Raw genomic sequence first — 12,844 nt, 5'->3', positions numbered from 1 at the left:
TTTAGGCCCTGGATGGATGACAGGTATCCCTTTACAGACAGAATTACACTTGGACATGCACGGTAGCGTGTGAAGTTATTGAGAATGACTCTATCAGCACCTTCAATGTAATATACCCCTTTATGGATAGATTTTAATTTGGCCTGATACAGCAGAAACCACTGATTTAGGGAATTGCTAATTTGGGAATTGTATTTCGACCCAGAACAAAAACTGTGCTTTGACGGACACTAAATAACTTGACCAGCCACAGCAGTAACCTCGGATTTAGCTGAATATAAATTGTAGGCCTAGTATTTAGGCCCTGGATGGATGACAGGTATCCCTTTACAGACAGAATTACACTTGGAGATGCATGGTAGCGTGTGAAGTTATTAAGAATGACGCTATCAGCACCTTCAATGTAATATACCCTTTTATGGATAGATTTAAACTTGGCCTGCTACAGCAGAAACCACTGATTTAGGGAATTGCTAATTTGGGAATTGTATTTCAACCCAGAACAAAAACGGTGCTTTGATGGACACTAAATAACTTGACCAGCCACAGCAGTAACCTCGGATTTAGCTGAATATAAATTGTAGGCCTAGTATTTAGGCCCTGGATGGATGACAGGTATCCCTTTACGGACAGAATTACACTTGGAGATGCACGGTAGCGTGTAAAGTTATTGAGAATGACCCTATCAGCACCTTCAATGTAATAAACCCCTTTATGGATAGATTTAAATTTGGCCTGATACAGCAGAAACCACTGATTTAGGGAATTGCTAATTTGGGAATTGTATTTCAACCCAGAAGACTGGGTAAGAGATAATGTGAACGTGCTGGATCCACTGTCGGCCACCCAATTGACTAATGCCTGTACCTGCTCAGGCCTTACCATCCTTAAAACGGCATTGTGCCCCACCAAATATCGCTGTAAATTCTGGCGTCTACTGGGACCTGAGGTAGTTGGTACACTAGGACGTGTGGCTGTGGCATAACGGCCACGTCCTCTCCCAGCACCAGAGGGTCCACTAACACGACCATGTCCGCGTCCCTTACTAGATGTTTTCCTCATTGTTACCGTTCACCACAATAAGAAAAAAATTATTTGGCGAAATGTATTGAATTCAAATTCAAGCCTTTTTTTTACAGGCACCTAACACTATCTGGCTATCTATTTAGGTACCGTATTACACTAATACAGGCACAGCAGAAACCACTGATTTAGGGAATTGCTAATTTGGGAATTGTATTTCAACCCAGAACAAAAACAGTGCTTTGACGGACACTAAATAACTTGACCAGCCACAGCAGTAACTTCGGATTTAGCTGAATATAAATTGTAGGCATCCTCTTTGAAACTTAGCACTCTCTGCCCATCCCCCACCCCTTGGTGTTTTTAATCAGAGTAACAATGGAACTGGACCCTCCGTGTTAGAGTAGGTCCCACCTGATAAGAAGCTACCTTGTCGTCTGGTAGGTGGGCTCGACATATTTTTGATCAATAATATGCGCTAAGAGCTTCTTCACTGCTTTGCAGTAAATAATGGCGTCATGTATTTGACCCTGTTCACACATTCACCTGTTCGCTCAGTCTTAGCGCATTTAGTGGTGTGTTGCTACTTTATTTGTTTGCTATATATATATATATATATATATATATATATATATATATTTTTTTTTTTATGGTGTTCACTGTGCATGATAAATAATGTGATATTGTATAGTTTTAGTCACATATGGAGGGGTTTTTATTTGTTTCATCTTTTTTTCCATTAAAAAAATAAAATAAAACTTCACTGAATTCTTTTTACATTGGTTTTTATTGCCACAAGGGTACTTTGACATGTGTAGGTAATGCAGGGTGTTACGACACTCACCGCCAGGTAGATGAAGCCGCCGTTTAGTGAATAAGCCCCTTTCTCCAGAAATGCAGTTTTTAATCCAGCCGATCGTCAAACTCCCGAATGGAGCATACGAAGTGGCAACTCCCGATCAGCAATTCAGTCGAACTCCTTCCACAGCTAGCAATATACGAAAGCGCTGTCCCAATAATAAATCCCTCCACAAACGAGACCAAGCTCCGTCTTGAAAGTCAAACAGGAATGTTTTATTGAGGGCTACCCGCCCGTATTTATGCAGGTCTCCATCTGGTGGACACGCCCCTAGGGGACCAGAATGGAGACTGACACAGTACAGACATGCAGCACTACAGAGACAATACATCCCCACAAGGCATCATGGTCTCCTCCTCTCTGCCCTGGAGACACCCGAGGAGTAATCCCATTATCTCTCAAGACAGAGGGAAACCACAATACACATGTGGGGACAACAGAACAGACATCACCATTTAAACATACAATGTCACAACCCTTTTCAATACACAGACATTTAACATCCCAAAATGGCACGCATTAGACCAGGAGTTCAAGTTAGTTCAAGTCCTTTGTGAACAATGAGGCCATTAAGGTTAACTAGCAGCACACTCTTCTCCTGGGTGGCCGTCCGTTCAGTAGTTCCAATCGGTATTTGGGGAAACACACGGACAGAGGCATACGGACAGGCAATCCAGCGAAATGAAGGCAAACAGACGAACCAGCAATATAGGTCTATACAGATGGATCTGTCACACGGCTCCCCCCTTGTGGGACACTGCGGCAGACCCGACTTGACCCTTTAGCGGGTCAACTTGGGGATGACCGGACTAGGAGGTAGCAAGAACGTCGGTTTGCCGGGACAATCCATCTGCATTCCCATTCTGCTTACCGGGTCGGTAGCTGATGGTGAAGTTATACGGTTGTAAAGCTAAACTCCACCGCAGCAGTCTACCATTGTCTCCTGAGACCCGGTTAAGCCAGACAAGGGGATTGTGGTCCGTCACAAGGGAAAATTCCTGTCCATACAAATAAGGGCTTAACTTTTTCAATGCCCAGACCAGGGCCAAGCATTCCTTCTCCACTGCCGCATAACTCACTTCTCGGGGTAACAGCTTTCTACTGAGATATGCGACAGGGTGCTCTCCTCCATCTTCCCCGACTTGGCTCAGCACAGCCCCCAGTCCATACATGGAAGCATCTGTATGGACGAGAAAACATTTGTTAGGGACTGGGGCAGCCAGTACAGGGGCATTTACAAGAGCCTGTTTGAGTGCTTGAAACGCAGCTTCACAAGCCGGAGACCACAGGACCTGCTTAGGGAGATTTTTCTTAGTCAGGTCAGTCAGGGGCTTAGCAATAGTGCTGTAGTCTGGGACAAAGCGTCTGTAATACCCTGCTGTCCCTAGGAAGGCTAACACCTGGGTCTTAGTGATAGGTGTGGGCCAGTTAGCTACTGCCTCTATCTTAGCCGGCTCCGGTCTCTGGCTCCCACACCCCACTCTGTGACCCAGGTACTGCACTTCAGCCATGCCTAGATGGCACTTCTCTGGCTTCAATGTCAGGCCAGCAGCCCGAATTTTGTCCAAAACTACCCCTACATGTACTAGGTGTTCCTCCCAGGACCCACTGTAGATCGCAATGTCATCCAGGTATGCACACTCAAATTCCTGGAATCCATCGAGAAGTCTATCCACCATACGCTGAAAGGTAGCCGGGGCATTCTTTATCCCAAATGGCATGACCTTAAATTGGTACAAGCCAAATAGGGTGACGAAGGCCGACTTGGGGATAGCATCCTCGGCCAGGGGAATCTGCCAATAGCCTTTACACAGGTCTATGGTGGTCAGATAGCGTCCCCTGGCAATACGATCTAATAATTCGTCTACCCGGGGCATCGGGTAGGCGTCAGTGGTGGTCCGCTCATTGAGCCGACTGTAGTCTACACAGAACCGCGTGGTCCCATCTTTCTTAGGCACCAGGACTACAGGCGAAGCCCAAGGGCTATCGGAGTGTTCGATGACCCCAAGCTGGGTCATCTCCTGTATCTCCTTCCGCAGTCCTTCTCGGACTGCTTCAGGGATACGGTAAGGGGGCTGTCGCAGGGGGTTCTGTCCAGGGGTCTCTACCTTATGTACAGTTAGGGTAGTGTAGGCAGGCTCTTGGGAGAACGTCGCCTGCTTCTCCCACAGAAGCTGTCTTGCCTGTCCCTTCTCTGTGGGGCTTAATCTATCCCCTAGCTGTACAAGACTAGTAAGGTCAGTCTGGGAGTCCCTCTCTAACAAATCGGGTAAGGGTAAACTCTCTGTATCGTCCGCAGCAGGGGCACATACTGCAGCGACATCCTCCGGTCTCTCCTGATACTCCTTTAGCATGTTCACATGAAAGGATCGCTGGATCCTTTCATCTGAACAGCTGGCTATGAGGTAGGTAGTATCACACACCTGAGCTACCACCTTATACGGGCCCTGCCAAGATGCTTGCATCTTGTTCGCCTTCACAGGTTTGAGCACTAGCACTTTCTGCCCAACCTGGAAGACTCGCTGCCTGGCACCCCGATCGTACCACCTCTTCTGTCTCCCCTGGGCCACCTGGAGATTCTCTCTTACCATCAGGGACAGTTTCTCCATGCGGTCCCGGAGTTCCAGGACATACGGTACTATGGGGGTCCCTTCCTGCTCTGTCTCCCCCTCCCAGAGGCCTCTAATGAGATCTAGGTGTCCGCGGACCCTCCTCCCATAGAGCAACTCAAAGGGGGAGAACCCAGTAGATTCCTGGGGCACCTCTCTGTAAGAAAACAACAGATGAGGCAGGAATCGCTCCCAGTCTCTGCAAGTGTCAGAAAAGGTTCTCAACATCTGTTTGAGGGTGCCATTAAATCGCTCGCAGAGGCCGTTAGTCTGTGGATGGTACGGGGAACTAAGTATCGGTTTAATGCCGCACACCCTCCACAGTTGCTGGGTGAGCACAGCGGTAAATTGGGTTCCCTGGTCAGAGAGAATCTCCTTAGGGAACCCGACCCTAGTAAAAATTCTAACCAGGGCATCAGCAACTGTCTCTGCCTCTATATTAGACAGCGCTACTGCCTCTGGATAGCGAGTGGCATAGTCCACCATGGTGAGAATATACTTCTTACCGGATGGACTAGCCCTGGCCAGTGGACCCACAATGTCAACGGCTATGCGGGCAAAGGGCTCCCCAATGATAGGCATAGACATAAGCCTAGCTCTTGGGTGGTCCCCCCGCTTTCCTACCCGTTGACAAGTGTCACACGTACTACAATATATCCGCACAGCCTGATTAAAATTTGGCCAAAAGAAGTTCTGCATGATCCTATTGGCTGTGCGGCGGGACCCTAGATGTCCGGCTAAGGGAACATCATGCCCTATCCGCAGAATCTCCTGCCGGTATTTTGCGGGCACCACCAGCTGTCGATTCGGCGGATGGGCAACCCTTTTCTGGGACGGTTTAGGGATCCTATATAACCTGTCCCCCACCCATTCATACCGCTCCCCATCTACTCCTACCTCTCCAGTATCTGCTCTGTCTCTATACTTCTGGAGAGTCGGATCTGCCTGAGTTTCCCTCCCAAACTCCTCTGGGGAATCCCAGCTAGCAAAGGTCTGTCCTAGGGTATCAGTCGGGGAATCGGGTCTTACCTGGGACTCAGCAGCAGGTGGGCTGGTTCCAGCAGCACGGGTCTGGGCCCGGGTAGTCACTGGGTTGACATCAGCAGGTCCCATTGGAGCATAAGCAGAAACCAAAGGGGCCAGGTCATTCCCGAGCAAGACATCAGCAGGCAAGTCTTTCATAACCCCTACATTCACATGTCCAGAGCCCACTCCCCAATCCAAATGAACCCGGTCAACAGGTAGACGGAACACGGCGCCTCCTGCTACCCTCACTGCCACAGTATTTCCAGTGTGTTGGTGTTCCGAAACAAGGTTCTTTTGGAGCAGGGTCATAGTGGCTCCGGTGTCTCTCAGACCAGTGACCACTTTGCCATTTAGTCTAACGGTCTGCATGTGCTGCTGCCGGTTATCCTGCTGGGCTGCTTGTACTGGATCTGCCTCATGTAGTATACCCCAAAATTCCTCCTGCTCAAGACAGTGAGCGGAAGGCTGGGGTGGCTGCTGATGTCCGCCGGCTGGTTTTCTCCACGACTGCGCTTGGTTGGTATTGTTCAATGGGCACTCCGGTCTCTTGTGCCCCAACTGTTTCCACCCATAGCACCGGATAGGCTGAGAGTAATCCCGGGCGTTGAACCGAGCTGGCTGAACATAATTGTTCGCTGGTGGTATTGTGGGGGTGCGTTGCGCTGGGGGGTGATACACAGTAGTGGTTGGAGGTGCTGCCGGTTTGTACTCCACTCGGGTAGGAACCTTGGCTGCTGTCTGGTCTAGCCTTCGTGCATCTGTGTATTCATCGGCCAGACGAGCAGCTTCAGGTAAGGTAGCGGGTTTGCGGTCCCTAACCCACTCTCTGACTCCTGCAGGTAACCGATCAAAGCAGTGCTCCAACAAAAATACTTGCAGCACCTCTTCCCCAGTTACCGCTTGACACCCTGCCATCCAGTGGGCTGTGGTGCGGTGTACCCTGCATGCCCACTCCACATAAGAATCGCCAGCCTGCTTGTTAGTGTCCCGGAATCGCCGCCGGTACGCCTCAGGGGTGACAGCGTATCTGGCCAAAAGGGCATCTTTTACTGCCCGGTAACTTGTAATTTCCTCCTCTGGGATGGCCCGAAAAGCCTCACTGGCCCGGCCGGATAATTTCCCAGAGAGGATAGTGATCCATTCCTCTGCGGGTACCTGGTGTAAGGCACACTGCCTTTCAAAATCGTCCAGGAACCCGTCAATCTCTCCCTCCGTTTCCACAAAATGTCTAAATGCAGCAAAAGGTACCTTTCTCCTTCCATTATTATTATGGGGTACCTCTGCTGCTGCAGCTCCTCTTCCCTGGAGCGCCTGTTGTGCTGCTACTGCTGCTTGCACCTGGACCACAATATCTGCTGCAGGGTTGGGGCCAAAGTGTGCCAGCCTTATCTGGACTGCCCGGTTAAATTGTACCTCCTCGGGTGTTAAATCCAGTATGCCAGGCACATTAGCTCTCTCCGTTCCCTGTGCTGCATCCATCTCCAATAATATTGAAATAATCTCTCTCTTCTTGAGATTACTCGCTGATCGTCCTCTGCGTTCCAATATATCTTTAAGGGTAGCACGCCATAATTCTTCACACTGCATTTCCACCCTGGGATTTGTAGCTGGCCTTCTGGGCGGTGGGATTCATCCCGTTGCTTGCCACCAATTGTTACGACACTCACCGCCAGGTAGATGAAGCCGCCGTTTAATGAATAAGCCCCTTTCTCCAGAAATGCAGTTTTTAATCCAGTCGATCGTCAAACTCCCGAATGGAGCATACGAAGTGGCAACTTCCGATCAGCAATTCAGTCGAACTCCTTCCACAGCTAGCAATATACGAAAGAGCTGTCCCAATAATAAATCCCTCCACAAACGAGACCAAGCTCCGTCTTGAAAGTCAAACAGGAATGTTTTATTGAGGGCTACCCGCCCGTATTTATGCAGGTCTCCATCTGGTGGACACGCCCCTAGGGGACCAGAATGGAGACTGACACAGTACAGACATGCACTAGTACAGACACTACAGAGACAATACATCCCCACAAGGCATCATGGTCTCCTCCTCTCTGCCCTGGAGACACCCGAGGAGTAATCCCATTATCTCTCAAGACAGAGGGAAACCACAATACACATGTGGGGACAACAGAACAGACATCACCATTTAAACATACAATATCACAACCCTTTTCAATACACAGACATTTAACATCCCAAAATAGCACGCATTAGACCAGGAGTTCAAGTTAGTTCAAGTCCTTTGTGAACAATGAGGCCATTTAGGTTAACTAGCAGCACACTCTTCTCCTGGGTGGCCGTCCGTTCAGTAGTTCCAATCGGTATTTGGGGAAACACACGAACAGGGGCATACGGACAGGCAATCCAGCGAAATGAAGGCAAACAGACGAACCAGCAATATAGGTCTATACAGATGGATCTGTCACACAGGGTATCATGCTTTCAGTGGAAAACAGGTAATCTATTAGGCAGTAATAGACATATGCAGAAGGCAGAACTTGGGGCTTTCATTAGACCCCTGGTTGGCATGCAAAGGCATTGTCACCAACTATTGCATTAAAACAAAGTGTATTGATGTTCACTAAGGAGTTAAACATGTTGTTATCCATAATATCATACTTAGGCCCTTTTCACACGGGGGAGTTTTCCGCGCGGGTGCAATGCGTGAGGTGAACGCATTGCACCCGCACTGAATCCGGACCCATTCATTTCTATGGGGCTGTGCAGATGAGCAGTGATTTTCACGCATCACTTGTGCGTTGCGTGAAAATCGCAGCAAGCTCTAATTTGTGCATTTTTCACGCAACGCAGGCCCCATAGAAGTGAATGGCACTGCATGAAAATCGCAAGCATCCGCAAGCAAGTGTGGATGCGGTGCGATTTTCACGCATGGTTGCTAGGAGACGATTGGGATGGGGACCCGATCATTATTATTTTCCCTTAAAACATGGTTATAAGGGAAAATAATAGCATTCTTAATACAGAATGCATAGTACAATAAGGCTGGAGGGGTTAAAAAAAAGAAAAATATAAATATTTAACTCACCTTAATCCACTTGTTCGGGCAGCCCAGCTTCTCTTCTGTCTTCATCTGTGAGAAAAAGGACCTGTGGTGACGTCACTGCGTTCATCACATGATCTATCACCATGGTGATGGATCATGTGATGGACCATGTGATGAATGCAGTGACGTCACCACAGGTCCTTTTCCTCACAGATGAAGACAGAAGAGAAGCCGGGCTGCGCGAACAAGTGGATTAAGGTGAGTTAAATTTTTTTTTTTTTTTTTTAGCCCCTCTAGCCCTATTGTACTATGCATTCTGTTTTAAGAATGCTATTATTTTCCCTTATAACCATGTTATAAGGGAAAATAATACAATCTACTCAACACCTAACTCAAACCCGAACTTCTGTGAAGAGTTCGCGTTTGGATACCAAACATGCCGATTTTTCTCACTCGCATGCAAAACGCATTAAAATGTTTTGCACTCGCGCTGAAAAATCGCACATTTTCCCGCGACGCATCTGGGCCAAAAACATGACGCCCGTGTGAAAGAGGCCTTAGAAGTAGTATGCCAACCACTGGACTCCAAGTGAGCAATCTCCTTCCACTCTCCAGTTTTATTACATCTGTACTGACCAACCACTAGCGGTGACTTGAAGGATTATAAGAAAAGTACACAGCATGAGTAATGCAGACATACAATGCTTAAAGGGGATATTCCAGTTGATGCAAGTTATTCCCTATCCACAGAATAGGAGATATCTATTTGACCCCTATGATCACCAGAATTGGGACCCTGTACTCTGCGTTGCACCTACAGATGCAGCATGTGCACCATTGTTCCTTTCATCTTTATGGGAATTCTTGAAGCAGCTGAGTACTGTACACATCTATCTCCAGACTTCCAATACTGATGAACAGAGCGGCACAAGCGGCAGAGCGCATGCTCAACTTGCCTCTCCGTTCATTTCAGGGGGCTCAAAGGTACGGGGTCCCTGTTATCATGATCGGTTGCGTCTCACTGATCGATTAACTATACCCTTTCCTGTGGATAGTAAATAACTTGCAACCATAAAAAGGCAGTGCAACCTGCAGTCAGCATGTTATAGAGAAAAATGAGCTAAGCAGCATTAATGGGACAAGAAGTTGTAATTACACTGCACCGCCGCTGTATGGAAGACTTGTGAAAGTGCAGTGAAACTTTGAAGGTCCTCTTCAAAGTTTCACTGCACTTTCACAAGTCTTCCATACAGCGGCGGTGCAGTGTAATTACAACTTCTTGTCCCATTAATGCTGCTTAGCTCATTTTTCTCTATAACATGCTGACTGCAGGTTGCACTGCCTTTTTATGGTTGCAAGTTATTTACTATCCACAGGAAAGGGTATAGTAAATAGCAGCACTTGCACGAGCACCAAGACCTCTTCAAACAGCTGATCAGCAGGGGTCATACATCCACCAATCTGATATTGATGACCTATCCTGAGTATAAGGGTGCATTTACACGACCTTATAAATGGATCTGCACCCATTCCGCAATTTTGCAGACCGGGTGCGGACCCATTCATTTCAATGGGGCCGCAAAAGATGCGGACAGCACACCGTGTGCTCTCCGCATCCGTTCTTCCGTTCCGCGGCCCCGCAAAAAATATGGAGCATGTCCTATTCTTGTCCGTGGTTACGTACAAGAATAGGCATTCTCTAAATAGTGCCGGCCATGTGCGGTCCGCAAAAGGTGGAACGCACATGGCCGGTATCCGTGTTTTGCGGATCCGCAAAACACTTACGGTCATGTGAATGCACCCAAATTCATCAGTGTTATACCACTGCACAATCCCTTTAAGGGGTTAAGAGCTGAGACCGTCTTACAGTTGATGTTCTAGTATGGTAGTTACTGAACTCATTTTACATTTATAATTTCAGTGCCAGTGTCCACGATGTCTGCAATTAACACTGAAAATCCACCTAATATCTATGAGAGTTTAGCAGGCCAAGCTGTTCCTTACTCGAATACACCAGTTCCAACCTACCTGCAAAATGCTCCTCAACAACCCCCTCCATTTAATGGTCTTCCTTCAACACAGGTGTGGAATGCGTCCACTGTGGTACCACAATGGAGAGTGGCTAATGTAGTGACACCAAATACAGATCCATCATCTTCTTTTTATCGAACATTCCTGAAAAGCAAACCAAGAGCCTTGGGGGTAAGTAGCAGTTAAAAACAGTAAGCACCTATAGTATGTTTACATTCTTTAGGGGTTATTGCAGGATTTTATTATTGATGGCCTATAGAGTTGAGCGAACACCTGGATGTTCGGGTTCGAGAAGTTCGGCCGAACTTCCCGGAAATGTTCATGTTCGGGATCCGAACCCGATCCAAACTTCGTCCCGAACCCGAACCCCATTGAAGTCAATGGGGACCCGAACTTTTGGGCACTAAAAAGGCTGTAAAACAGCCCAGGAAAGAGCTAGAGGGCTGCAAAAGGCAGCAACATGTAGGTAAATCCCCTGCAAACAAATGTGGATAGGGAAATGAATTAAAATTAAAATAAAAAAAATAAAAATGAACCAATATCAATTGGACAGAGGTCCCATAGCAGAGAATCTGGCTTCACGTCAGCAGAGAATCAGTCTCTTCATGTCATAGCAAAGAATCTGGCTTCATGTCAGCAGAGAATCAGTCTCTTCATGCCATAGCAGAGAATCTGGCTTCATGTCAGCGCAGAACCAGTCTTCATGTCATAGCAGAGAATCAGGCATCACGTCACCCACCACTGGAACAGGCCACTGTCACACATTTAGGCCCAGGCACCCAGGCAGAGGAGAGAGGTCCCGTAACAGAGAATCTGGCCTTATGTCAGCGCAGAATCTGTCTTCATGTCATAGCAGAGAATCAGGCTTCACGTCACCCACCACTGGAACAGGCCACTGTCACACATTTAGGCCCCGGCACCCAGACAGAGGAGAGCGGTCCCGTAACAGAGAATCTGGCCTTATGTCAGCGCAGAATCTGTATTCATGTCATAGCAGAGAATCAGGCTTCACGTCAGCCACCACTGGAACAGGCCACTGTCACACATTTAGGCCCAGGCACCCAGGCAGAGGAGAGCGGTCCCGTAACAGAGAATCTGGCCTTATGTCAGCGCAGAATCTGTATTCATGTCATAGCAGAGAATCAGGCTTCACGTCACCCACCACTGGAACAGGCCACTGTCACACATTTAGGCCCTGGCACCCAGACAGAGGAGAGGTTCATTCAACTTTGGGTTGCCCCGCAATATAATGGTAAAATGAAATTAAAAATAGTATTGAATGAGGAAGTGCCCTGGAGTAGAATAATATATTGTTAAGGGGAGGTAGTTAATATCTAATCTGCACAAGGGATGGACAGGTCCTGTGGGATCCATGCCTGGTTCATTTTTATGAACGTCAGCTTGTCCACATTGGCTGTAGACAGGCGGCTGCGTTTGTCTGTAATGACGCCCCCTGCCGTGCTGAATACACGTTCAGACAAAACGCTGGCCGCCGGGCAGGCCAGCACCTCCAAGGCATAAAAGGCTAGCTCTGGCCACGTGGACAATTTGGAGACCCAGAAGTTGAATGGGGCCGAACCATCAGTCAGTACGTGGAGGGGTGTGCACAGGTACTGTTCCACCATGTTAGTGAAATGTTGCCTCCTGCTAACACGTTCCGTATCAGGTGGTGGTGCACTTAGCTGTGGCGTGTTGACAAAACTTTTCCACATCTCTGCCATGCTAACCCTGCCCTCAGAGGAGCTGGGCGTGACACAGCTGCGTTGGCGACCTCTTGCTCCTCCTCTGCCTTCGCCTTGGGCTTCCACTGGTTCCCCTGTGACATTTGGGAATGCTCTCAGTAGCGCGTCTACCAACGTGTGCTTGTACTCGCGCATCTTCCTATCACGCTCCAGTGTAGGAAGTAACGTGGGCACATTGTCTTTGTACCGGGGATCCAGCAGGGTGGCAACCCAGTAGTCCGCACACGTTAAAATGTTGGCAACTCTGCTGTCGTTGCGCAGGCACTGCAGCATGTAGTCGCTCATGTGTGCCAGGCTGCCCAGAGGTAAGGACAAGCTGTCCTCTGTGGGAGGCGTATCGTCATCGTCCTGTGTTTCCCCCCAGCCACGCACCAGTGATGGGCCCGAGCTGCTTTGGGTGCCACCCCGCTGTGAACATGCTTCATCCTCATCCTCCTCCACCTCCTCCTCATCCTCGTCCTCCTCGTCCTCCAGTAGTGGGCCCTGTCTGGCCACATTTGTACCTGGCCTCTGCTGTTGCAAAAAACCTCCCTCTGAGTCACTTCGAAGA

The 12,844-nt window shown here is 48.4% G+C and overlaps 1 protein-coding gene across 1 annotated transcript in view; it reads left to right on the top strand.

Moving 5' to 3' along the window:
- The first annotated feature begins 10,456 nt into the window (after positions 1-10,456).
- LOC121005600 (membrane-spanning 4-domains subfamily A member 4A-like) overlaps positions 10,457-12,844 on the top strand; it is a 98,481-nt gene continuing 96,093 nt past the window's right edge. The window contains exon 1 of the mRNA XM_040438379.1: positions 10,457-10,723. Within this exon, the coding sequence (XP_040294313.1) occupies positions 10,457-10,723 (267 nt within the window). The remainder of the gene's footprint in view (positions 10,724-12,844) is intronic.

This window comes from Bufo bufo, chromosome 6 (genome assembly GCF_905171765.1).
Source record: "Bufo bufo chromosome 6, aBufBuf1.1, whole genome shotgun sequence".
NCBI classification, from domain to species: Eukaryota; Metazoa; Chordata; class Amphibia; order Anura; family Bufonidae; genus Bufo; species Bufo bufo.
This window is presented reverse-complemented; position numbering and strand designations above follow the sequence as displayed.